This window comes from Hippopotamus amphibius, chromosome 4, assembly GCF_030028045.1.
Source record: "Hippopotamus amphibius kiboko isolate mHipAmp2 chromosome 4, mHipAmp2.hap2, whole genome shotgun sequence".
Taxonomy (NCBI): domain Eukaryota; kingdom Metazoa; phylum Chordata; class Mammalia; order Artiodactyla; family Hippopotamidae; genus Hippopotamus; species Hippopotamus amphibius.
In genome coordinates this window covers 145,403,394-145,430,339 of record NC_080189.1, presented here as the reverse complement: position 1 = coordinate 145,430,339, position 26,946 = coordinate 145,403,394, and the positions used below count along the sequence as shown (strand labels likewise).

Here is a 26,946-nt window from a genome sequence, read left to right as displayed (position 1 = left end):
ATGTGCTCAGTTACCCCTACCAATTTTGTCCAGCAGATATTAACCAAACAGAAATCTTTACAAGAAAAAAATTTAATGAAAATTGATCAGTGGGTATTTAATAATCCAAAGGGCTAAATAGTTACATGGGACTGTATTAGAAATTTAAAACAGAAGTAAATGAAGTAAACATTACATGTTATCATCATCTGATTCATCTTCTTCCTTCAAAGATTCCTGTTAAAGAGAAAGTGGTTAAAATCAATTTTTAGCATTGCTATAACAACCTGAATCTAATTAAGCACTTGTCATTAAAATTCTTTATAAGTGAAAATGAACACTGGTTTAGAATAAGACATTCAAGTAAAGAAAAGAGTAACTAGGTGCATCTTGCTTTAACAATCAGTGACTATATTCTTGATAGGACATACACAATAAGAAAGCATTAAATGTCCTGAAAAAAACCTTGCCATTTTCACATGCACAGAAACAAATTTTTTTTGAAACCTGGGCAACTTTATCCCCAAGAGGAAAACCTAGAAAGTTCTATCCTTTAGTTCAGTTCAACTCTCAAGTGTTATTTAATGGAATTCAACATATTTCCATGATATCTTCAGCTAGAATTGTTTTCATGCTGTACCTTACCTTGGCATATTTCTCTGCCTCTTCCCTTACATCTTTTGGAACAATTTCATGTCTTCCGTTAGTTACTGTAAATTAAGCCATATATTTAAATGAATTAAAAACAAGGACTGTAATTGTGATTTGCAAATACCATTCAATCTAGCCAAACCACAGGTAATACCAGATTCTCTGAACTTTGTGTGTTTTCCCTACATATTAAATCTGCCCAAATTTAGCTCTTATAATAAAGAATACATTATACTCTGATTTATCCTGGTGCTATAATAAGTTATGAGCATTCATTCACAGCATGATTAGATTTTAAAAGCTGTCCTTGAATCCCTTTGGTTGCCATGCTAGAAAGAAAAAGAGTGATTTCCCAGTAATACTTTTTTAAAATATACAATGGATGTTTCAAAAAAGTAAATAAACTACTCACAAGTTTACTCAATTATAAAGCAGAGCTTTTCCTTCAGAAAGAGAGTACCTCCTAAATTTGTTCTGGCTGTTTGTATTAGAAAGGCACCCAGTGGTCAGAACACACTGTGACCAGTACTGCAGTTGAATGTGTGCATATTTCATGACCCAGCAATTCCACTCTTATGTATATTTCTAAAATGCTACTACATATGTGTACCATGATAGCTGTACAAGATGTCCACAGCTGCATTATTTTAGTAAACAAACACTGCAAAGAGCCCAACTGTCTAGCAATAGAAGAGGAGATGAATAAAGTGTCTAATTCCATTTATATAAAATTCAACTACAGGCAAAGAACTATGGTGTTAGAATTCAGGACAGTGGTTACCTTTGGGGAGAAGGTAAGGGTTGTGACTTCATGGAGGCCTAAGGGGTGATCTGGGGGGCTGGTCTACTTGACTAAAGCAGGGTTTACATGAGTGTATCCATGTTGTGATAGTTCATCAATTCATTTATTGTGTACTTTTATATGTGTATATGCCATGACTAATTTTTTTAAGGGGGGGAACCCACTAGTAAATTAGTGTTCCACTAGTAAATTAGTTTTCGTACAGATGACTCCTGAGAGCGAATAAATGCAGAAAAATAACTTACTTTCACCAACCCAGCTGAGCTCTAGTTCAAAAGCTTTATCCTTAACTTCATCGTGTACTATGTAAATTCTAGAACAGAAGGAGGACAAGTAACGTTCATTTGGTCGTCTACAAACGTAGTTCATGCACCCACTCAGCAAATTAGAAAAGCCTTCCTTAATATAAGTATAAAATTATACATACATTATAGTCTACATTATGAAAATTACACTAGGACTGATAAAAAAATTAAACACTTAACTACAAAGGAGTCAATATATCTTTATACCTTTACAACCCAGGTTGTTTATTTTGATACATTCCTTTAGAGACGTCTTTTAGACACCTCATAAGGAACATACATTCAAATGGGAAAAGGCCATCATTACCTGTGCCTTTTCAGGATATTTGTTTTTTTCCATTCATTAACTGGAAAAACAAACTAATTCATTAGTTTACAGTCAGTGATCTCTTCATTCTGCACCTTTTTTGGCAGGAATATTTTTATACCCCTTGACCATTCTGTATGTCCCTTAACCTGGCCTTCAAACAGTACATGACAGATTGCAGCAAACAAGAAGGCACTGTCACACAACATTAAAGTAGAAGTAAAAACAAAGTATCAGTGCAAAGCTTTCTTATTTTATACTTTCCATCATCTTACACAACAAAGTAGCAAAAGTAATTTGGAGAGCAAAAGCCTTGCTATAATATGAGAAAGCATCTTAAATTTTCTAGAACTAACTAAAAGATGCACAGTGCTCCATTTTATTAAATGATGAAGGGATGGCTTTCCCACAAGGAACAAATAGAGTCCAGTGTTATATCTAATAATAAAAGGTGTGGTAAGAATTGATTTCCAGAAGACTTCTTAGTGAAGGAAATTGAGTTTATTGTATTAAACTTGTGCAATTCAATGAGGATTATTTATTTTCTTAACTAGTTCCACTGATAGTTGCCAGTGTCCCCTAGGTTGTTATTAACTGATAATCATATAGAATGGAATGGATTCTGCTTCTTCACAACTTCCACAAAGAGGAAGGGTCTCACGGTAAGGGGGGTGGGGGGGGCAGTGGCAGGAGTGATGGACAATTAGTACAAAATTATAAAACACTTGTAATTTTAATTTTTTTTTTTTTTTTTTTTTTTGATTTGTGGTTGGTTGAACTTGCTGATGGGGAACCCAGGGATATGTTTTTTTGTTTTTTGGGTTTTTTTTTTTTTTTTTAATATGAATTTATTTATTTATTTATTTATTTATTTATTTATTGGCTGCATCGGGTCTTTGTTGCTGCGCGCGGGCTTTCTCTAGCTTCAGCGAGCGGGAGATACTCTTAGTCGTGGTGCGCAGGCTTCTCATTGCCGTGGCTTCTCATTGTGCACGGGCTTAGCTGGTCTGTGGCATGTGGGATCTTCCCAGCCCAGGGGTCGAACCCGTGTCCCCTGCATTGGCAGACAGATTCCCAACCACTGAGCCATCAGGGAAGCCCCTAATTTTAATATTTTGTTTCAACTATCAGTATAGAGATTAAGTGGTACCATCCAAAGAGCATACTTATTATTATATCATAGAGCCCTCCAAGACTTTTTTCTTTGCATGTATTATTAGATATAAAACCATAGACACTTGCACAAAATGCTGACTAGACCATGTTCACGTAGTTCTAATGTGGAAGAGAGGTGCTATACATTCTCTGGAATATTTACATATATTACTTTTAACTCTGAAAAGCTGGCTGCATCACCAGTGTTTTCTTAGGTTTTTTGAAATACCAAGTGCCTGCATTCTTCGATCTAAAAGAATCATGGCCTTTGAAGCATGGTCACTGAGGTTTTACTGGCTTTGTTGTTGCTTACTCTTACTGTTACAGCATTCTACTCTATGACTCTAATATGAATTACTTCAGGCTTTCTTAAGCTATTTCTAGATGTTCTGAAATACTGCTCTTCTCATCTTATTACAAGAATTTTAGCTGTAGACCTTAAAATTGTAAGCTAAGGTTAGTATTATTGGGACTTCTGAGATTTAAGAAGTTGGGAGCTATCAAACGAAGTCCCTAGCAGTTCACTATATCCTCAATTCTTGAATTTTGTCAGCTGAACAGGAGTATATTTTGTCAAAAGCTATTTTTTCCCATCCTATTCATTGTCACTTAAAATAATGATATTCTTCTTAATGAGGCATCTTAGAATGTTGGATTCACCTTCTAAAAATTACGCAATAAGTTATTTCCAAACAAAACAGCCCCTTAGGATTAATGTATAAGGGAAGATCAAGTGAAATATTTTTGTCAATGCTAAGGAAAATTTCAACTTACATTTTTGCAACTTCTTTAACAACATCACGGCAGGTCATTTCTTTCATCTACAGAAAATAAAATATATATTCATTATGTTATGAGTCAAAGGAAGAACACTTTCCAAGTGTGTAACTTTTCAGATTCTTTATACAACTTTTATCAGTAACCCATGCTCTTGAGAGAGATTCTCAGATATAAAACCAAGGAAAGGGACTTCCCTGGTGGTGCAGTGGTTAAGAATCTGCCTGCCAATGCAGGGGACACCAGTTTGATCCCTGGTCCCGGAAGATCCCACATGCTGCGGAGCAGCTAAGCCCGTGTGCTACAACTACTGAGCCTGCGCTGTAGAGCCCACGAGCCACAACTATTAAAACCCACGCACCCAGAGCCCGTGCTCCAAAAGAGAAGACACCGCAGTGAGAAGCCTGCACACTGAACAGAGTCCCTGCCCACTGCAACTAGAGAAAGCCTGCATGCAGCAACAAAGACCCAATGCAGCCAATAAATAAATTTAAAAAAATAAAAATAAAGCCAAGGAAAATAACCTCAAATCCAGAAAGACCAGAACCTAAGTTTTTTATTCACAGTTAATGTGTTTTTAATGATTATGCCAAAACAGATATTCTGGACAACACTTGGGCACCACTAATTTTATGTAAGTTTATAAAAATCTAGGCTGCTTTATGAATTTATTCACAGGCAGACCCTGACATTTAAAAGATTAGCAAAAACACGGTTTTTTTTCTTTAAAGCCAATTCAGGATAATAAAATGCAAACAAACCACGAATACCTTCTATATACTATAGAGGGATGAAGGAAGGAGATAAATTGTCCCTCATGAAACTGTTCAAGACAAAAATGCAAAATGTCAGGGAAAGCTCTGAAGAACTGAGACCTGAGTGGAGTCTTAGAACATAGTTGGATTTGATTTGATTCTGGGGAATATAAATGAACTTCACAAAGCAAAAGTGAACATTTGGAAATCAGAGTAGAAAAACAGCCCTTAGATGCCCAGCAGAAAAGTCTAGTATACTGTATATGTATACAGTAAGTAACTAATGCAGATTTTTTTTTTTGGTATATGTGTTTCTTAACACACTTGACAAAATCAGAAGGAAAAAAAAAAGGCAAACTGGTGTTCATATTCTGGATGTGGAGGAGCATGGAAAATGGTGAAAAATAATGAATAGTCATATAGCAATCCAGAGTTGAGGTAATTCAATTACTGTATCTCTAAACTAGACTTACTAGTATTTTATTTTTAATATTTTTTTATATTTAGAAATCTTGATGCCCTAGCTCACACAAATAGGTGAAACACTGGAAAAAACAACAACTGTTCAATCTAGATAAAGATATTTGTTGTACGGTATCTTTTCTGATGATTAAATTTTTTCATGTTAAATTGGGAGTGAAGAAAAGGAAAATACCACTATTCATACTTTTGCCCTTACCTGTTAAGTAAGTTCTATATTTAGTAAATTAATTGTAACATACAAAGGGAAACTTAAATTTGAAAAGATATTTAAACATCAAATATATTTTTACATATGTTGATAAAGTTAATTTCATAAAATTATATTCTTGGTAAACAGAACACAAGCAGAAAAGCAGACCAGAGTAATGATTTAGAGCAGTGGTTGGCAAACTCTTTGTAAAGGGCCAGGTAGTAAATATTTTAGACTTTTGTCATTGGGATATGGTGTTTGGTCTCTGTTCCAGCTAAACTCCACTGTTGTACTAGGGCAAAAGCCAGAGATTGAATATGGCTGTGTTCCAATAAAACTTTAAAAAGCACTGCAACTACAGATTATCATACAAAGTGAAGTAAGTCAGAAAGAGAAAGACAAATACCATATGATATCACTTATATGTACAATATAAAATATGACACAAATGAACGTATCTACGAAACAAAAACAGACTCACAGAGAACAGAGTTGTGGTTGCCAAGGGGGAGGGGCCTTGGGGAGGGATGGAGTGGGAGGCTGGGGTTAGCAGATGTAAGCCATTAGATACAGGATGGATAAACAACAAGGTCCTACTGTACAGCACAAGGAACTAAAATCAATATCCTATGAGAAACTGTAATAGAAAATAACATTAAAAAAGAATGTATAACTGAATCACTGTGCTGTACAATGGAAATTAGCACAACATTGTAAATCAACTATACTTCATTTAGAAAAAAAAAAGCAGGCAGTGGGCCGCAGTTTGCTAACCTCTGATTTAAAGCATGTTTTCGTCATTAGGTGTACATGTTCCTCAACTGAAATAATCGTTCTCAATTCTTAGGTACGATTTGTTAGTATTCCCATTCCTCACTAGGAATTTAACAGAGGACAAAAGGATAATTGTACTAAATACTCTATTTTCAAATTTCCGCATAATACTAAGGAGAGAGGAAAGCAACAGAGAAGAGCAGAAGATAGGAACTTAGCACAAACCACGAAGTATATGATGGGAAAGAACACTGCTCTAAGAGTTATGAGGTCTGTGAATTGCTCATCAGCAACATTCTATGACTCTAGCCAGCGTGTTTAACCCAGGATTGGACTTGGGCTAAGTGATCTCTAAGGTCCTTTTGTCAATTTAATCAACACTAAACTACCAAACGTAAACTAGGCTCTTATAAGTCTGGAACTTGGCATTAAATTCCAAGCACTAAAAAAATGTTTTCTAGAACCTAGCCTTAAATAAGCTGAATAAGTTAATTAGTTGAGCAAGGCTCCAGTACAGCATTAATATTAGATGTATTATGAAATTTTTTCTCACTGTAATTTACCAAAATGCTGACAAATCATCTGCCTTTTAGGGAAGTTTCTGATAAGCAATGAAGAGTTGGTGGGTACTGTTTCAATATTAAGTTGATTAATTTATGGCAAAAAGGAAAGCCAGCAAATTTTTAAGAAACCTTTTTCACACTAATAGGTGATGAGGTCCCATGTCTTATTTAGACAGGAACAAAAGGAAAGAGAAGCAAAGGAGCACAGACTCTTAGTGTGTAAGACTTCCATAGACAAAAACTGTTTTCCAGACGAAATGATAGAGTAAAAGACCAAAATTCTCAACCTAAGGGTCACAGGGCTCTATGAATGGGCTTCAAGGATTGTGTGAAATTATGTGAAAATCTGTAATTTTTCAGATTAAGCAGCCGTCAGAGTCAGAAAGGGATGCGTGACAACTCCACAGGTAATCTGCCAGCTTTCCCATTCAGCCACCTAGCAGCTTCAGAAAGCTCTACTCAAAACGGCAAACCGCACTTGGAGTAAAAGCTTTAGTTTGTGGTGATAAAACTTCACCACATGAGCATGAGGATAATGTTATAGCAAAGTTTCAAGCAATAAACATGTATGTATTACCTGAAGCTTTTCAATTTCTGTCTTCGCAGCTTGCCTGGCTTTGCCAATGGCACAGCCCCAATAACCCTATTTAAAAAGAACATATGCCAAAAATATATATGTATTATTAAATTAATATACTATCAAGTCATTAATGACTACTGTTTCTATTTAAAGGTTAATGAAAGGTTGTTAAATGACACCCAAAAGCATGTATGGAGAAATACAGTCAAAAGACATTTTAATGAACACACCAAGGGACTCAAAAAAATTAAAATATCAAGCTTAAGTCTAGAATAATCTGGATTATTTTCAAGAAGTATATCCAAAGAAAAACAAATTATATCATTTTATACACACACACACAATTCATGAACTAGAGGCATTTTGGTAGGAATAGAAAAAATTTTAGCATTATAACAATGGAAATGAAGTTATTTCTGAGAGAAATAATTCCTAAGTGTTAAATACTCTGCCTTCTTTTTTAAATTTGTATATACATATAAGTTATATATATATGTGTATGTGTTATATTTTAGCCACACCAGTGCGACTTGTGGGATTTTACTTTCCCGACCAGTGACTGAACCTGGGCCCTCGGCAGTGAGAACACGGAGTCCTAACCACTGGACCACCTGGGGATTCTGTAATTTATATTGTAAAGGGTTTTTTTTTTTTTAAATTAAGGATGCCCATTTATACTTGTGTAACTATACTTGTATATAATGACAAAACATAAAGAGCCTTCATTTTTTTTTAATGAGTATAAAAACCATAAAAATCTCATAAGACATTTAAGAAAAGGTAATTAGAGAAAGGTCCAAGAAATCCCACTTAAAATCCTTTTTCAAAAGGGACAGTATTGAGAAATTCCCTGGCAGTCCAGTGGTTAGGACACAGGCTTTCACTGCCATGGACCTGGGTTAGATCCCTGGTCAAACCCTGGGCAGGAAAATAAGATCCCACAAGCCGTGTGGCATGGCCAAAAAAAAAACCACCCCAAAAAACCAACAAAAACAAAATAAAACTTTAAAAGAGACAGTATTACATCCATTTTTAAGACACTGCTAATATCTGTTGTAATAAAGGAAATAGCACATATTCAAAATTTTATATTCACAATGCAGTTTCTATAATAGCATATTAAAAGCCACAAATCTGGGACTTCCTAGGCGGTCCAGTGGTTAAGACTCAGCACTCCCAATGCAGGGGGCATGAGTTCGATCCCCAGTCAGTGAACTAAGATCCCGCATGCTGTACACTGTGGTCAAAAAAAACCAAAAACACAGATATTTCCTCTGCCTCATATCCATAGGTTATTGTTGTTAATGTTAAACAAGAAAATGTAAGCTTCCTTGAATGAATTTTAAAAAAACATAATCCAAATATATGATTTATGTGCTAATGAGAGACCATGAAACTGGAAATGGAATTTGAGATGATTCAAAACTACTCACATATGAAACACCCGACGGGTCAATCATGTAGAGTTGTGCACCATCATTCACACTGTAAGACCCTAACATGAAACTGCATGGAAGTAAATTAATAATTTTAAACCATGGTTCTTAATACCAGAAAAGTATTAAAAAGTACAGTGGTAAAAATGCAATTGTACTTTCTAAGACAAACATTTACTAATACCCATCTAACTCATAGTAAGCACTTTGATAATGTAGTTTGGATAAAAACTAGTATATACTTGAAAATGTTCAAAATTCATGTGCCTTTGGTTAGGAGTAAACTTTCTGATGAAACTTCCCTGAGAGGATAGCAGTGGGGAGAAAGGAGTACTGATAGATGGACAAGCATTAAGAGGGCCCAAGAGCTACAGGCATAAACATGAAAAAGCCAAGGGGACAAAATTCCTGATGTGAATACACTGAATCTACCTCAAATTCTTGTTCCACCCTTCATTCTTTTTTGGCTATTCCCCAGTATTCCTCCATTTATTTTCCTGCAATAATTCAAATTGGTTCAATGCATTTTTTTATGCTCAACAAATTAAAATTAGGGTATTAAACAATCATATGAATTACTGATTTTTTTGAAATTATAAGCAGAAAAGAAACCAGCCTCATCTTATGTTATCATTTCATGTGCGGAAAACCTAACAGCCAACTCCCATTTAAGAGCATTTGACCTACTGCTTAAAGTATATCAGATGGGAACTAACGAGAGAACTGAAGTGTCAGTATAGCTGGCTACTTAATAATAACAACATGGAATATATTTAAAATCAGTTTGCAATTTCCTGAAAATGTTTGGGTCTAATTCCAGAGAAATTTCCCCCTAGTTTTATTGAGAAATAAGTGACATACGTGACTATATAAATTTAAGGTGCAGAGCATGATGGTTTGATTTACATACATTGTGAAATGATTACAATAGGTTTATATAACATCCATCATCTCATATAGAAAAAAGAAAAAGAAAAAAAACTTCCTTTTTTTGAGAACTCTAAAGATCTACTGTATTAAAAGTTTTCTTTTATCACACAGCAGTGTTAATTGCAGTCATCTTGCTGTACATTACATCCCTAGTACTTGCTTATCTTAAACTTTAAAAGTTTATATACCTTTTGATCACCTTCCTCCAGAGAATTTATTATAATTAGATTAAAATATTGAGTTCTGTGTTTTCTCCTCAGTTGAAATCTGCATAGTCATTTTCATTTTTCAGAGTTTTTATTTTTATGTACATCATTTTATTTAATCACTGCCCTAATACTTCTTGATGACAGTTCATTTTTCAAGAGCAAAAAAGGCTAATAAGATGCTAAGAAAACAAATACCTATAGTACAGATATCACTGAATACCTCACTAAATTTCATACCTGCAGCCAAAAGGTCTAACAGCACTGTAGAGTGTATAGGCATGTACATACATGGCAACTCTGTCTGCAAGATGCTGTGGGGGGAAAAAAAACAGAAGAGCTTATTACTACTCTTCTCTTACTGTTCCAAAGGCTCCTCAACACGTTATCAACTTACTTTTAGTGGAATGTTATATCCAAAGTTAGATCTAAAGTTGGAAGCCTCTTCTCTTGCAATGTCTGCTAAAGAACGAGCATCTGCCAGCAAACCTGCTACTGCCTGGAAAAAAAAAGGTACCAATTCAATAGATAACATTCCTGTCACAAATTACGGAAAGTATGTAATTACTATACGCTTACTTGATATTTTTAACAAGCATCACCATTAGAATAAATTTGTTTGGCTTAAAGGTCTTTTCAAGGCATTCTGGCATTTTGATGCTTGAGTATGGGATTACAATTTTGAAATTTCCCAAGTGTGACCTCATTGTTTTGTGCAGTGATCACGTTCAGAAAAAACTCCATGTCTCCCCATTTACCACTTCATTATAAAGAATAAAACAACAACAAAGAAGAAGAAAACCATTGGTTTTGGTTAGAACTGATCTTTTCTTTAAAGCCATTCCATGTTCAAAAAGTTATTAAAAGTTTTGATCTGAAAGGCAGAACCTCAAATCTCCTTTCTTTTTCAGCTTACTAATAAATTGTAATGCCAAACCAAAACATGCCAAACCACAAACCTGGTGGCACAGAGCTGCCATTAACCAAACCATGTGCTGATATATCCCAGGGCACTATAGTGAACTCAGAGTTGTGGGGCGTTTTAAGTTTTGGGGAAAACATATATTGAAGTAGTTCACAGTTTCAGCATTAGATCATTCTACATGCCTTTCAGTGCCACTGAGTCACTGAGAAGCTGGGTTGCCGTGATAAAAAATAAGTACTGTGCAAAATTCAATGTGGATACACCTGAAACTAACACAACACTGTAAATCAACTATATGCCAATATAAAATAAAAATTAATTTAAATAAAAAAAAATTCAATGTGGAACAGGAAATGGGGTGGGGGTAGGGCACAGCATGTAATCCAATTCCAAAGTTTAAGAAATTGTGCAGTACACATTAGTAATTGTGGTTATTTAAAAATAAAAGTTTTTCTTTCGCTGTATGTGGTGAGGTTGTTTTTGTTTTGTTTTAGGACATAATCACTTAGTTGTTTAGACCTACATACATAATAAACAGAACCACTAGGTATTTCTTTTGGTCTAGGGAAGCCATGAAAACAAAAAAATACTGAAACACTTATGAGTACTGGGAACCAGTGGCATAGGAGATTTTCAGAATTTAAAAATAAGTGCTATCAAAATTTTTAATAGCCTTTTTTTCTACTGCTACCTAGTAATAATAATGGTGAAAATCCTTAACACATTGATCACTCATTACATGCTAAGCATTCTGCATAATTATGCATGAGGGTAGGTACTATTACCGGCATAGTTTTGCAGGTTAGGAAACTGGTGTTTAGAATAACTTCCGCAAGAATACCCAGGTAGTAATTTTCACCATTTAAACAATCTTTCATTACTTTGGATAAAACTCAGTGTGAAGTCTAATAATTTTTCAAATCACTTAAAGATGACAATTGTGGAGACAGAACATTAATCCTTCATTTTCTCCAACCCTCTTCAGTGTCTAATGTTTTGCCAATTTCCAGCTATAGGGAATGCCATCAATTTCCTGGCTTTAAATAACAAATGGACAAATATGAAAATTCTAGGACAATAAAATTCTTTCCATCACTGAAGTGCCTATAAGCATATAAGAATTTTTTTTCAAAATACACCTACCTAAAGTTTTTTTTTAGTAAGTGAAAGTAGGATTCACTAATTCCCTCCTTCCTACCAGCTAGGTTACAATCTGACAAATTTCAAGAAAACATACCAGTTTCACTGGCAATCATAAATCTCTTCAGCAGAGAAAACAGGTTCAGAAAAAATACTAACTGAAGCAAAAAAAAAAAATCTGTAGCTTTATAGTTTACTGGATATATTTTGCTAGTCCTTTTTGTGTTTGTGTGTAACACGTCTCATTTAGAAATAACAAAGCTACTGGTATTTCAGCAGAATGAGTGGATCCTACAGGATCTCGCCCTGAAAAATGGGCTCTAGAGTAACAAACAGACTGCAGACTCAAGTATAAATCCCAGCATATTTCTTTACCAGCTGTGAGTCTGTTTTCTCATCTCTAAAAATGGGATTAATACTTTCACTGGGTTGTCAGAATTAAATGAGATAATTTATGTAAAGAACTTCCAGCACAGTACCGACCACACAGGTGGTTCTCTTTTCCTTGACTTTTCAGTAAGCAGGGTTAAAAATCATTTCTTTTCTTTTTTTTGGGATTGTTCTTACTGAAGAAAGTCTGACGTCTATATAGGATGACTTCACGGTATACCAGTAATGTGTTTCTGTCTTGGCCTGCATTTATGCGAAGCAGTCACTCTAGATACTAGCTGCATGAAATATATATAGTGATGCTTATGAAGCTACTAAAAAGGATGTGTTCACTTTTCCTTTCATCAGACATCCTTTCCTGATGCTCCACCTTATTATAAAGGTATTCTTTTTCTGATAATATCTTCAGTGTGACAGTGATCCCCAGAAAAGGATACAAAAAGCTAAAGATTCCGTGCCTCTCAAGCATGTGCCTTCATTGGTGACCTATGCTGTCAAGATTTCTGTTTCACCCATACTTCTCCCCCCTCCCCCCTCCTCCTCTTCTTAAGGCAACTTGGTTTTCATATATATCTCCAATCAGGTTATACAATAAGAATGCTACTTTTCTTTCAGACAGTGAGCTGTTCACAAACCAGTAACTTTCTGATGACTTCTGTGGTGGCTCTCTGCTGTTTCTGTCTCAGTGCTAAAGTAATAAGTGGGTTCTTACAATCACATTTTAATATATTCCAATTAGTTACTTCACAAGAAATTGGACAAGGCAAAAAGGAACACTTTTAAATGTGACCTTACCATTCCAACATGCCGATCAACATTAAAAAGTCGTTTGTTGGAACCCTCTTCATAAAGTTTAGACAGGACTAATTTTTCTACCCCAAAGACAACGCCATCTTTACATCTGATTCCAATAGCTGTACTGAAACAAGTAGAAGAAAATTAATTTTTTTAACTGAAAATAAACTTTGTAAACCCAAGTTTAAAAATAAACACAAAAACAGGCAAATCTGTCTTTAAAATAGATACATCTAAAAACTAGAAAGGGCAAATAGCCTAAAATGTGATGAATTAGATCCATATAAATAATCATGTGACCAAAAAAAATCTCATATCATGACATGGAGATTAATACATAAGTGAAAAAAGATGCCAACAAAACATGTACCGAATGGCACAGTGTCTAGCATACATCAGCCATCTTATAACAAATGCTGACTAGAGCCATGTCCATTAAAAATGGTCTGTAATATGCATACAAAAGACAGGCTACATACAAACTACAAAGTTAACAGTGAATAATCTGGGTGGAAAGATTATAATTCTTTCTCTTTCTTTTTCTTTTTCTGCAATAACCATGTGTTGCTTACAATAAGTGTAAAAGAAAAAATGTTTTGTACAACTGTTTAAAACAAAGTAGATCAAAAAATAATTCAAGTAAAATGTGGAGAAATTATATATTGCCATTTCAAGATGAAAACACATTACTTTAATCTTCTACTTCTTTTAACAAAGAGAACCAGAAAAACGAACTGCACCACATGCACAAATTTTGTAAAGAATTTCAGACACTCCTTCCCCCACACTTCAGGTATCTTTTCAAGTTTAAATTCCTTGGTCCAGCTTTCAAAACTCCCCAAGAATCTGCAAAGCCCATCTAGCTAATTCAGTTTCCTATTATAAATCTTGTGCTCTACCAAATTCAACCTCACTGTGATCCATCAAACACCTTTATATTCATTTTTGCTTTTCTGTCTTTATTGAGGTTATCCTCTGTATTAGAATACACTTCCTCCTTACCACTGCACATTTAAATAAATTTCCACTAACTTTTTCAAATTCACTTGAAATGCTTCAGGTAACCATTCCCAATTATTCCAACTCATCATCTTCCTCAGTTTTCAGAATCTAAAACATTCTTTTTTCTAAACTAAAAGTTCTCAAAGCATGGTCTGTGAGGTCAAAACTATTTTCATAAAAATACAAAAATGGGGGGCTTCCTAGGTGGCGCAGTGGTTAAGAATCCGCCTGCCAATGCAGAGGTCACGGGTTCGATCCCAGCTCCAGGAAGATCCCACATGCCGTGGAGCAACTAAGCCCGTGTGCCCAAAAAAAACAAAAAAACAAAAATGGGACTTCCCTGGTGGTCCAGTGGTTAAGACTCTGAGCTTCCAGTGCAGGGGGTGAGGGTTCGATCCCTGGTCGGGGAACAAAGATCCCACATGCCCCATGGTGCAGCCAAAAAATTTAAAAAATAAATAAAAATTAAAAAAATTAAAAAAAAAACAACACAAAGACATCATTTGCCTTTTTCCACTGTGTGGATATTTCCACCAGTGATATAGAAGCACTGGTGGGTAAAACTGTTGGCACTTTAACACAACTAAGGCAGTAACAAATGATAGCAGTAAACTACTAATCACTGTAGTCTTCACTGCTATGCTCTCACAATTTAAAAAAAAGCCATTTTTATTTAAGAATGTCCTTGATAAAGCAGTAATTAATTTTATTAGACATCAATCCTTGAGTACCTGTCTTTTTTTATCCTAATGAAATGCAAGGTAGTCAAAGTACTTCTGCTGTACATCAAAATAGGATGGTTGCCTAAAGGAAAAAGCACTGATAAAACTGTGTTGTGAATTTTTTAACGGAACATCTGTTTTTACCATCAAAGAATAATAACTATGGTTATTTCCACTTAGGTATTTGGCAGACTTTTTTTCTCAAATGAACAAAGTGAGCCTGTCACTTCGAGGAAAACAAATGACAATATTTTCTTGCCAGTGATAAAATTTGAGTTTTCAAGCATAAACTGGAATTTTAGAAAAAATATTCACCACTGTGAGCTTGTCTGCTTTCCAAAACTTTTATAATCAGATTGGTGGTGACATTACCAAGTGTGATGTTTCTGATAGTTTATAATGAAATATGTCAAACTCTGTTATAACTCAGTGAACCAATGTTTCCGAATGACCAACTCACAATGTTACAAATCATACAAGTGCAAGACAGCCCAATAGATTTTAATGGAAAAGTACAAAAAGTTCACTGCTGTGTTTTCAGACTCCACACTGCAACTAACCTTTAAGAAACTAACATTTGTCCAGTTTTGGTACAGTATCAAAAAACAACATGCCTACAGCTATTAAAATATTCCTCACTTTTCCAACTACATATCTATATGAAGCCTGATTTGTTTCACAAGCTTCAACAAAAGTAACAACATATTGAAGCAGAAGCAGGTATGAGACTCTCTTATTAAGATTCAATTAATTATTGAGATTTACAAAAATGTAAAACAATGCCACTCTTACTACATTTTTTTCTATGTTCTGGAAAAGTAATTTTCATTAAAAATGTTATTACTGTTACTTAAATATTTTAATAAATGTTAATTTAAATTCTGTTAACATGCAATTGTGTTTATTATTTAAATGAATTTATAAGTATTTTTTATTTTTCAGTTTTAATTTCTAATATGCATTGATGAACCAATAACCTGCAAAAATAATTGCTCTTTGGGGTGATGGTAAATATTGATAGAACCTCGGCCGACATAATTAAATGTTCTCTGAGGTCCTCAGTGATTTTTTTTCGACTATAAAGGGGTCCTGAGGCCAAAATTTCGTGTACTTTTTTGCTCTAAACATTCTAGTCTTACAAGTTACATTGTACAACCTTCCTTTCATATCTTGTCTCCTCAGAGAGACTAAAGGGAAAGATTATTATTTAACCCCTTTTTTCCTTTTGCATATTACCTTCTAGGGGCATACTTTTATAAAATAGTGATGATCATGATATGTATATTTTTTTAATAAAATGTTTTTAAGTATTCACTTATATACCTTTTTTTCACAGAATTATGTTTTATTTAGTTGTATATTGAAGTAGTAGTATTTAACAATAGTTTAGGTTTTTATTTGAAATACTTTAAGGCATAATGATTATAAAGAAAATGCTTTAATTTTGTTCAGCTGGTAGCTTTAATTTCCTGGTTTCAGGACCAAAAGGCATTGCAACTGTAAAAAAGGTACTTTGGAGAAAATAATCTATCTTCAATGTGAACATTAAAATTTTTTTGTGTGTTTAGAAGACACAAGTGACCCAAGTAATAATCTTTTCAGGAATTCTTAGCTGTCCTTGACAAGGAACACAACTAATGTAATTTGCAGATATATCAAAATCTCATTTTCTTTTTTTTAAATTTAATTTTATTTATTTATTTTTTTGGGGGTACACCAAGTTCAATCATCTGTTTTTATACACATATCCCTGTATTCCCTCCCTCCCTTGACTCCCCCCCACCCTCCCTGTCCCAGTCCTCTAAGGCATCATCCATCCTTGACTTGAACTCCCTTTGTTATACAGCAACTTCCCACTGGCTATTTTACAGTTGGTAGTATATATATGTCTATGCTACTCTCTCCCTTTGTCTCAGCTTCCCCTTCACCCCCTGCCCCTCCCCAAACCTCAAGTTCTCCAGTCCATTCTCTGTATCTGTGTCCTTGTTCTTGTTTTGTCACTGAGTTCATCAGTACCATTTTTAGATTCCGTATATGTGAGTTAGCATACAATATTTGTCTTTCTCTTTCTGACTTACTTCACTCTGTATGACAGACTCTAGTTCTATCCACCTCATTACATATAGCTCCATCTCATCCCTTTTTATAGCTGAGTAATATTCCATTGTATATATATGCCACATCTTCTTTATCCATTCATTTGTTGATGGGCATTTAGGTTGCTTCCATGTCCTGACTATTGTAAATAGTGCTGCAATAAACATTATGGTACATGTTTCTTTTGGGATTATGGTTTTCTTTGGGTTATATACCCTTAATTATTTGTTTTGGTAGTTTCTATGCTTAACATAACAGATACTCAAAAATATTTGACTTTTAAATTCCTGAGACTGAATTTCTTTCTTTAAAAGAATTTATCTCCAAGACATCCCTGGCGGTCCAGTGGTTAAGACTCCATACTTACACTGTAGGTGGTACGGGTTTGATCCCTGGTTGGGAAACTAAGATCTGGCATGTCGTACAGGCGCAGCCAAAAGAAGAATAGTAAAATACATAAATAAATTTAAAAATAAAATAATTTATCTCCTTTCAGTGCAGGAATATAATTTTATATCAAATTATTTGGTTAAATGTTTTCTATCAGTTTATATGCCAGACTCAATAAAATTCATATGTAATTTCTCTATTTTCCACTTTCTGTGCCCACAAAACAATGAAAATTTTTCAAATTTCATATTTATGGTAAGGTATGTGAAGTTGTTAGGTTAGAGGTCCACATCCCAATTTTGTAGACAAAAAAGTAACATTCAGAGGACTGAATAGTGGAACCCTATATAATATTACCATTAGACAGCAGCCAGGAGGAAAATTCACATCTTCTGATCCTTATCCAATATTCCATCATACCAAGTTACATAGATCCCTTTAAAAGAGGAGCTTTTCTAGTAATTTTTCTTTATGCAGAAAAAAATACATTCATTTTGAATGTTTTCATTTAAAAAATTTATATTTCTTCAAGTTCGCTTATATGTAACTGTTTTAAACCATATTTAGAAATACTTTAGAGAAAACAAATTGCTAAGATACACAGATCCTCAGAGCCTAGTCTCAATTTTCTGGGTTACAGATGGTTTCAAAATGTATCTCCAGTTTTTCTCTTAGTCAAGACATCTCCCACCATTTTTTTACACCAATGAAACTGTAAGAATGCAAAGGAGGAGGAGAAAAACAGTAATTTCCTCAAGTCTTTCTCCAGCTCCTTAGCCTAAGAGCCTATCTTCTGTCAACGGGAAAAAAATGTGTCAACTTTTTTCTGAATTTGACTCTCTCCTGAACTCTTTCAGGCCGTGTACATAATGACAAATACAGTTCAGCCTAAAATTCTTAACAGCCTTACTTCTATTATATTATCAGATACTGACAGTTTGTAAGTACTAATATCTATAATAATACACTTAAATATAAAATCAATTAGCTTCATTAACAAATCCTGTAAGAAGACTTTAAATGTATTTTTGCTCAAAAATTTTAAAATACTATTTCATAAACCATTAGAAATCCATATACCTTCTTTCTACCACCCAGAAAATGGGAAAAAAAAATGAGCATTTATTTATTCAGTAACTGCTGATGGCTACGTGCTAGCACATGGAAAGACCAAGTTATAGTGTCCACCCTTGTGAAATTTCCATAATCAAATATTGAAGGTACTAGTAGAAAGTGAAAAACTACATCTACACCTGGACTTTTCTAAAATTCTGGAAATATTTTCCTACTACACAAGTTTTCATTATAATGAAAACACCGAGCTTAAACACCACCACCATTTGTTTAGTAGGCCTAAAAACTTTTTTTGAGAGATCTGAATGAGATGTTATGAAAGAAAATTTTTTAAAAGTCCTTATTTCATCCCAGAGCTGCTTGAGATGCAAAAATACAATGATCATCACTGTGCTGTACACTTGAAACTAACACAACATTGTACATTAGCTATACCTCAATATAAAAAATTAAAAATGAAACCAGTTTGTGCATACTATATTCAGTTAGAAATGATGTTTTAAAAAAATGATCATGTAAGTATAACTGACTACAAAAATTCTTCAGTATGAGACTCAGAGAATTTGTCAACAAGCCGCTAATGTAACTAAGATGTTATAGTGATGGGAAGGAATCATTTTAGTGAATTACTCTAAACAAAAAAAGAGTGAAGGAAGTAAGTCCAACAGGAAAATATCTTAGTGATCTTAATACCTTTTGGAGTATGGCAGCAGAAGAAAACTATAAAAAATACTCCTGCTGAGATAATCATGTGATCAACTGCACAGGACATTTAAAATACAAGGAAATAAAAGATCAGACAATAAAATCACAATCCTAATGGCCAAGGAAAACAATGATATAAATCAAGCATTTGAAAAGGAAAAAAGGGCTAGCAAAGATGCTGACGAATTTGGTTTTACACAGTTCATTTGAGACATGGTAGAATGTCTAAGTGGATATTCTGGAGTCTACTGGAAACACAGGCACATGGAAAGATCTGGCCTAAAGAGAGATCTGGAAATGACTAATAAATTGAGATTATTTTAGGGCATGTATTGTTCTGTGCCAAAGTAACATAACAAACCCTAACTACCAAAAATATAGAAAAGGAGACATTTAATACCTGGTTAAGACATGCTTATTTCAGGTAAAACAATGTTTCTTACCTACTATTTTCCACAGCTTTCATAGCATACTCAACTTGAAAAACTCTTCCATCAGGAGAGAATGTAGAGGCTGACAGGTCATACTAGGAGGAAAAGGCAATAATCAACTTATAGTGATGTATCTTTGGCAGCAATAACTTTACAATTTTTTTTTCCTAGATGGCTTACACATCAGAAAGATTTTGCTTTGAAGAGGAAAGGGAAAGCATGTCAGAGCAGCAATAGCAGCTAAGACAAAATTATACACTTTAGATTTCTGCTATTGAAAAGCAATGGATACATGTCCTGCACCAAGTCAGAACTTTTCCCACACAGAATATGGCTCATTTCTGAAAAAATTACTATGGTAAAAACAGCACTGGAGTCTCTTCAGCACTGCAGCATTCTAATTCATAGCCCTGGCACTAACAAACTGAAGGAACTTGGACACATCATTTAGCATTCAGACATTTAATAAGCATCTATTATATGTTAGTCACTATAAGGAAATACAAAGACTACTCATTCTTGAAGTCCTTCATCTTCAAATCAGACCATGAACAAATCTAGGAGCCGGAGACACAGCAGTAAATCAGAAAAAGTACTATCATGAAAATAAGACAGGGTGAAGTGATAGCTGCAGGACTACCACAGACTACCTGATCAGGGAAGGCACTGCTGCAGCAATTATATTTAGTTATTTAGGCTTAGCCAGAAGTAAAAAGTAACTAGTCATTTAGGATATGGAGGAGGAGTGTCCTGGCATGTGGCATAAAAGGCCTTAGGGCAGAAATAAGCTGAGCACAATTAAGAAAAAGAAATAAGGCCACTGTATCTTGAGCACCATAAATGATAAACAGAAGAGTAAACTATATCAGAGGCATGTAAGCGCCAAACTATGTTAAGTCTTTTAGGCTGGAGTACCAAGTTTACATTTATTCTAAATGCAATAGGAATTGATTGGAGCTGGGGGTGGGGAGGATGTCTAATTTTTTTTTAAAATGTCGTTCATCTGGAAAATGAATTACAGAGGGAACAAGAGTGGAAACAGCGATCAGGCATTCCAAAGGTAGTGTCTTAGACTAGAGAAAAAAAGATAGGTGTATCATTGGAAGGTACAGTCAAAAAAAAAAAAACCCCTGTGAATTGGCTCTAGGAGTAGAGTAAAAAAATTACAAGAGCATCACACATTTTTTTTCATTTGAGCAACTAGAATTGAACCATTCACTGAAATGAAAATTGTTGGAGATGCAAAATGACAAGGGATGAAGAAAACCCAGAGATCTACTTTGCACATTGTCATTTGAAATGCCTATTAATCAAGTGGAGAGAAATGTCAAGAAGACAGGTGTTCATATCTGGAGTTCTTGGGACAAAGCACTGTCTCGGGACAAAGACAGGAGATAAGTCTTCAGCAGTGGTGCTTCCTGAGTCTCAGTTTGTTGATCTGTTAAACAAAGATCCTTAATTCTACCACTGTAATACCAAAATATCTCACCTGGTTATATTATCAAACATTTTTAAAGGGTCTGTAGAACCCTTCAGAACACTATTAATCTAGGGTAATATTAATGTAGTTGCAAAGTCAATTTGCTACAACATGCATTACTGAGCATCAACTAATCCAAAAACGGTATGACAACCTTAGCATCTCATAACCGAATGCATTAAACCATTCCAAGTATAAGTTGCCTATTATCAAACTAGGAAAACCACCATTGGAGCCTAATGGTATCAAAATCTTGTGCACAGTGGGAGTAAACGAACTGAAAAACCCACTATTCAGTGCCTCTAGTGGAAACCGCCAATAAATATTTCTAAACAAAAATTGTATTTGCTATATGGAGAAATATATAAAAGGAGTAAGCAGAAGATTGCATATATGCAGTACGTTTAACAAACGAAAGTAGTAGGCCGAACAAGTCAACAAACCCAACTCTAAAATCCTGAACTGTCTATTCAAAGTCAGAAGCGATACCTCACAACGCTGTTAAGTAATTTTTACAGGAAAAGCTGGAACAAAGGAAAAATGGAAAGGATTCGTCAGACTCCGCTTTTTAGACTATTTTTCTTATCAGTTCTGAGAAGGTTCCAGGGATTCATACAGAGCGGCCCATCAGTACACTCGAAGGGGAGACGGAATCCCGTGAGTCAGCAGCATCCCACGAACTGCAAAGGGGTCCTCGGAAAGCGGCGTCTCACACCTTGTATTCTCAAGCCGCCTTGCCTCGGTGGTTCTCAACAAGCTAACTGTCGCCCAAACCTTTCACGTTCACGCACACGCGCGCGCACATGCACATGCACGCACACACACACACACTCACACACACAATTTCAGGCCCCACGAGTTTCCACTTTCAGTTTCCCTAAGCGGCTAAAGAAAGTGACTCAGCAACCCAAAGCGGCTCCGCATCTAACTGCTCCCCGGCCAAACCCTCTACACCTGCGCTGAGAAGCGTCAAGCCATGATCACCGCAGACGCAGGCCTACCAATCCGCGTCGGGAAGCCTGCCGGCCACCGCACAACTGGAAGCGGCCCACCTGCCCCCAGGAAGTACAGCGCACCCCGAGTCGGCGCCCCCCCTCGCGGCCTGTCCGCGTTCACCGCCCCACGCTAATCCTTATGCTAGATGATAACGCAGAGAGACAGCGAACTCACCCCAGTGCCGATCGAGCTCATCGCGCTAAAACCACTGGGACACCTAGGGCTTCAGGGTCTAAAAGGATGCCCCTACCCCGCAGCACGCAGACTAATAACAGGCTCTCTCATTGGCTGCTCTTTCAACCAATAGCTTTCTCTGTGGCTCGTTCCTGGGGCCTTAGCCCACGGAACAAAGGATTGTGGGGAAAGGAAGGGGGAATGTGCGGGGCGGGAAACGCGCATGTGCAGAAGCAATAGAGGCGGGGTTAGGCAGAACTTTTGTTCCTACCTCTTCAGTTTCGGTCAAGGGCGTCGTTGAGAGACTTCGAGTCTTCGGGTTGCTTGAGAAGCTGTTCCATTCCTTTTTTCCTAGGAATTATTATTTATCTTTTATCCCTCTGTTTCGCTGCCTAATTCTTTCTAAAAGCAAAACGGAGAGATGTTCTTATACTCTTACAAAGACCAAAGAAAACGGTAGGGGAGAGGTCTCCCTCCACCCTTGGCGGCCTGGTTCTAACCCAATATATTGGCGGCATCCCCTTCATCCACCTGTTCTAACAAGAAGGAGGAAAGTGGCACTCTAAGGGTATCACCTTTAAGCTCAGGTCGGAATTTTACAGAAGCATTAATACTCTTTTTGTGAGTGTAACTTTAGTAGAATTAAGGATAAGGTTGATTAAATATTATTTGTTGAGCTCTATATGTCCCAGGTACTCAGTTAAACACTGCTGCCTGATAAAACGGTGGAGGAGACATGACCTAATCCCTTAATGAGTTTACATTCACTGGGAAGAAATAGGCAACAAAGAGTAAATAAGCAAATAGTTGCATCTTGTGGTAAAAAAGAAGAGGCAACGGAAGTTTGAACTTTAGACGTAGTATTGATACTTAAGGAATGACTTTCTGAACAGGGGATATTTAAATGAAATTTGGAATTGTTATGTCGGAATATGTTTGGCTTGTTACAGGAACCCTCAGATCAGTGTGGCCTGCCATAGAGATTAAGTAGGGGAGAGTGACAGGAAGTGAAATCAGAGGTGGACATGGGATCAGATCCTGTAGTGGTTTGGATTTTAATCTGATTTTAAATGGAAAGCCATCAGCATTTTTTTTTAAACTGCTAAATATTTCAGTGTGTATTTCCCCCAAATCAAATCAACATCATTTTACATATCCACAGTACAACTATGAAAATAAGAAAATTAACAATACTTTTTTTCTAATCTACAGGCTTCGTTTAGATTTTGGCAAATCTCTTGATGATTCCTTTCACAGCAAAAGAAAATCTAAGATCACACATTGCATTTAGTTGTCATGTCTCTAGTCTCCTTTAATCTGGAAAGTAGTTTCTTAGTATTTCTTTCGGTTTCGTGGCATTAACACTTTTGAAGAATACAAAACATTTACTTAGTAGGATATTCTGCAGTTTAGGTTGTGAGCCTTTTTTCATGATTAGATTTGGGTGAGGCATTTTTGTCAGGAATGCCACAAAGGTAACCTTAGTATTCATATTATAATCTCTTATTAGGGGGTATATGGTGTCAGTTTGTTCCACTGCTGATGATGCTGACTTTGAGCACTTGCTTAAGATTTCTCCACTATAGTTTTAATTTTGCCCTTTGTAATTAATAAATATCTTGTGAAGAAACACCTTCAGACTATGTAAATATCCTGCAACTCCTTCACCTTTCATCCACTAATTATAGTATCCCATGATTCATATTTGAATCAGTTACTATGATTATGATTGCCAAATGGTGATTTTCTAATTGCGTCATTCCTTCCACAGTTGTTTTTGGCTTTCCACCATAAGGTCATCAGCAGTTTTGTAAAAAGAAGGATATGGTCTAATTTAGTTATTAAATCTTGCTTCTGTGTGAAGAATGATAAATACAGGGAAGAACAGAAGCACAGACACTAGTTGGAAAGCTATCGCAGTCCTGTGGGCAAGCAGTAACAGAGAATGAGTAGAGTGGTGGCGGTGGAGGTGGAAATATGTGGATGGATTTTAGATATGTAGGGCTTGATGAAAAATTAGATGTAGAAAGTAAAGGAGAAAGAGGAAATTCAATTGCTTCTTCCTGCTAACGAAGCATTATAATTAAAGGCTAGTGTTTAGTCTCAAAGAAATGGATAAAGAAAGGATTTGGATTTACTTGGAAGGCTAGCCATTTCATTTGCCTAACCCTCACTAAAATATTCTAGTTGCAATTTTTTCATGAAGGGTCCTGAGTTGGACCAGGGTAGGCCGAGAAAGTGCTGAAGAAAGCTGAAGAGTATAGTCCTAGGAGGGTTCACCTTGAAGGTAAACCTCAGTTACTCCAAACTTATTTAGGGGTCCAATTAAACGCAATTAACTTTCCTGCTCGTGTGTGATAAACACGATTTGAGTGCCTAGTGCTTACTGTGTACTCATTAATAATTATTAATTTGGACCTCTTTCTGAACTCACTGTCAAATGAACTGCCTATTTTGGGGCTAGATTGTTGATTTATCTTGTATCTTGGAAGAATGCATTGAATTGTGCTCCAGGGTTCTTGATTATTTGCGTGATTCATTTCAAGACAAAAGATGTGCATATGGATGTGTTTGTTTTAGTTACTTTAAATTACTTTGGAAGTAGTGCACATGAAATCAGTGTGTAATCCGTACATATCTTTCTTATAGGGTGATAAGGTTTTTTGAAGTTATCAGAGTCTGGTTTATACTTCCATCTATTAGAATACATAACACAGTGCTTCGCACATGGTAGGTGCTTAATAAATGTGTTGAAGATGCAAATAAATACAAAATTTACTTCCCAGTTACGTTCTGCCAAGTTATAAAATAGTCAAAATAAACCAGAATTCGCAACTGCAAGGAAAAATTGTTGGTGAATAATTGCATTAATATTTCAAGCTTGAAAATTTTAAATATTATACTTAAATCCTAGGTGCGCTTTGAGGAATCTAAACATATTTTATGCCATACCTTATTATTAGGTCTTAATTAAGTAGCTGGGAAATGTGATGCCCAATGTGTTTAACTTCTAAATACTGTGTTTTAGTGTTTCAGGGATAGTATCTCAAGAATTCTTTGTTACTCCCAGGTTTACAATTAGGCTTTAGCTTGCTGTTCTGAGCAGTAGGGTAGACACCACCCCATCACAGAAATCTTCAGTGTTCCTTATCTAGGAAATTTCACTAATATCTCAGAATATATATATTTTCATAGGAGATTATTCCATTGTCTCAGCTTGTCACAATTTGGTCAGAATCAGTTCTTCCCCTTTTCTCCTAGAATTAACATTCTTTACCATAAGACTCACAGACTCTGCAATCCTTTCCTCTCAGCTTGTCTTTTGAGATGCATGGTAATAACAACCTCTCAGGGTCCTAGCTCTCAATTGTCAGGCGGTTACCGGAAGGAGGGCTTATTTTAGATGAACCAGTATCTCCTTCCTCAATTTAACTTTCCTTGACTAGATTATATTAAAGGAAAATAGCTAAGCTCCACTTTTCTTCCGTTTGTGTAACTAACTTCATTAAAAACTTTGTATTTTAAAGCTGCGCCCCAAATTGTGGGAATCCATTGTGCCATTTGATAGGAAGCGAACAGTCTTGTTACGTGTTTATGTAAAGAAGATAATGTGTTGGGCAGTAAATATTTTTAAACATTTCAGAAAAAAGAGATTCAGTGATTCTGTAATGAAAGACGCGTAATTTTTCAGTAAAATTATTGTCTAAGTACAAAGAACTGTTTCAAAGAATTAAAAAACTGATTTAGAAGTTAACATAAATATATACTGCAGTTAAAAAAGAGGTTAACATAGTATGACAAATTTTTTAATGTAAATATAGGGAAAGAAAATCAACTGTAGCTGAACACTTCAAGACAAGAAAAAAGAAACGTGGTAGTCAAGTGCCCGGCTAGCTCAGTCGGTAGAGCATGGGACTCTTAATCCCAGGGTCGTGGGTTCGAGCCCCACGTTGGGCGCAATGAAGGTTTTGTTCAGCATTTTATTTCCCTTAAACATTCTAAACTCTCGCCATAGCATTATAATTAAGCAGAGATTTTTCTTTCTTAACAGGATTAATTTAGACACTACCAATATTAACCAGATCTCTGGAAAAAAGACCAGTTTGCAAACGAAACAGTTCTCAAACTGCGCTTGCGCACTTGAAAGCACAAGTTCCTCTTCTTTTCCCGGATCCCTCCCCTCCCTACCTCCTCCTTAAAGCACAGAAGAAACTGAAAAGGCCACGGTTTTAAGTTGAAATTGATTTTCTTTGTTACTGTGCATACCTGCATTATTGCTGATAGAGGGCAGTTTTTTATTTTATCAGAACAAAATTATGAGCCTCAATATTGGCAGCTTTTCTAAAACTTAAGCGATTCTCCGTAAAAGTCCTTTCCTGTTTACTTTTTTCTTCTCGATATAGGGCTTGTCCTGGGGCAGGAGTAGTAGGAATGTCTTCTGGAAAAATATACAGTAAGTGTTTCATTCTGTTGTGAGATCTGTACAACTAAGGTACAGTCCGGTTTTCTTCCATTGTTCGTGGGACTGTATTTGGAATCTATCCATCCATCTGGATAGATATTAGGAAGTTAATATTCCGGTAAAGAGGAGGCCCTTTGAAACAGAAGCAGAAAACAGCTGAGATGTGAAATTTCGAGCGGGCAATTAGATATTGTGGGAGGCAGGACTTCCGCCGTTTTCCCCTCTTCTCTGAGAACTCTGAAGTAACCAAAAAGAGAAGGTCCACACCGC

General features: G+C 35.7%; 1 protein-coding gene and 1 non-coding gene across 4 annotated transcripts; one reads left to right on the top strand and one right to left on the bottom strand.

Moving 5' to 3' along the window:
* Nucleotides 1-57: 57 nt before the first annotated feature.
* On the bottom strand, nt 58-22,370 carry PSMA3 (proteasome 20S subunit alpha 3). 3 transcript variants are annotated; one of them, XM_057733945.1, is made up of 12 exons: nt 22,215-22,251; nt 19,577-19,659; nt 14,877-14,949; nt 13,144-13,267; nt 10,291-10,392; nt 10,134-10,207; nt 8,755-8,827; nt 7,319-7,384; nt 3,974-4,020; nt 1,678-1,745; nt 625-689; nt 58-216 (listed from the first exon to the last, which is right to left on the bottom strand). In XM_057733945.1, the coding sequence occupies exons 3-12, from the start codon at nt 14,930-14,932 to the stop codon at nt 172-174; spliced, it is 720 nt and encodes a 239-aa protein (XP_057589928.1). In that variant the 5' UTR covers nt 14,933-14,949; nt 19,577-19,659; nt 22,215-22,251; the 3' UTR covers nt 58-171. The 3 variants fall into 3 exon arrangements, with proteins under 3 accessions (XP_057589928.1, XP_057589927.1, XP_057589926.1); XM_057733944.1 differs by lacking the exon at nt 14,877-14,949 and having other exon boundaries at nt 22,215-22,370; XM_057733943.1 differs by lacking the exons at nt 19,577-19,659; nt 22,215-22,251 and adding an exon at nt 17,712-17,792.
* A 3,728-nt stretch (nt 22,371-26,098) lies between these two features.
* On the top strand, nt 26,099-26,171 carry TRNAK-CUU (transfer RNA lysine (anticodon CUU)). Its single transcript has one exon. It is a non-coding gene; the product is annotated as a tRNA-Lys (tRNA).
* Nucleotides 26,172-26,946: the final 775 nt, after the last annotated feature.

Coding starts and splice junctions, on each gene's coding strand:
- PSMA3 (XM_057733943.1), bottom strand. CDS start 17,772: ATGATGGAATATTGGATAAGGATCAGAAGATGTGAATTTTCCTCCTGG. Junction 14,950..17,711: donor CTCCTGGCTGCTGTCTAATG/GTAATATTATAT, acceptor TTTTTCCTTTAG/GCAACCATCCTATTTTGATG. Junction 7,385..8,754: donor ACCCGTCGGGTGTTTCATAT/GTGAGTAGTTTT, acceptor CTTTTTAAATAG/GGTTATTGGGGCTGTGCCAT.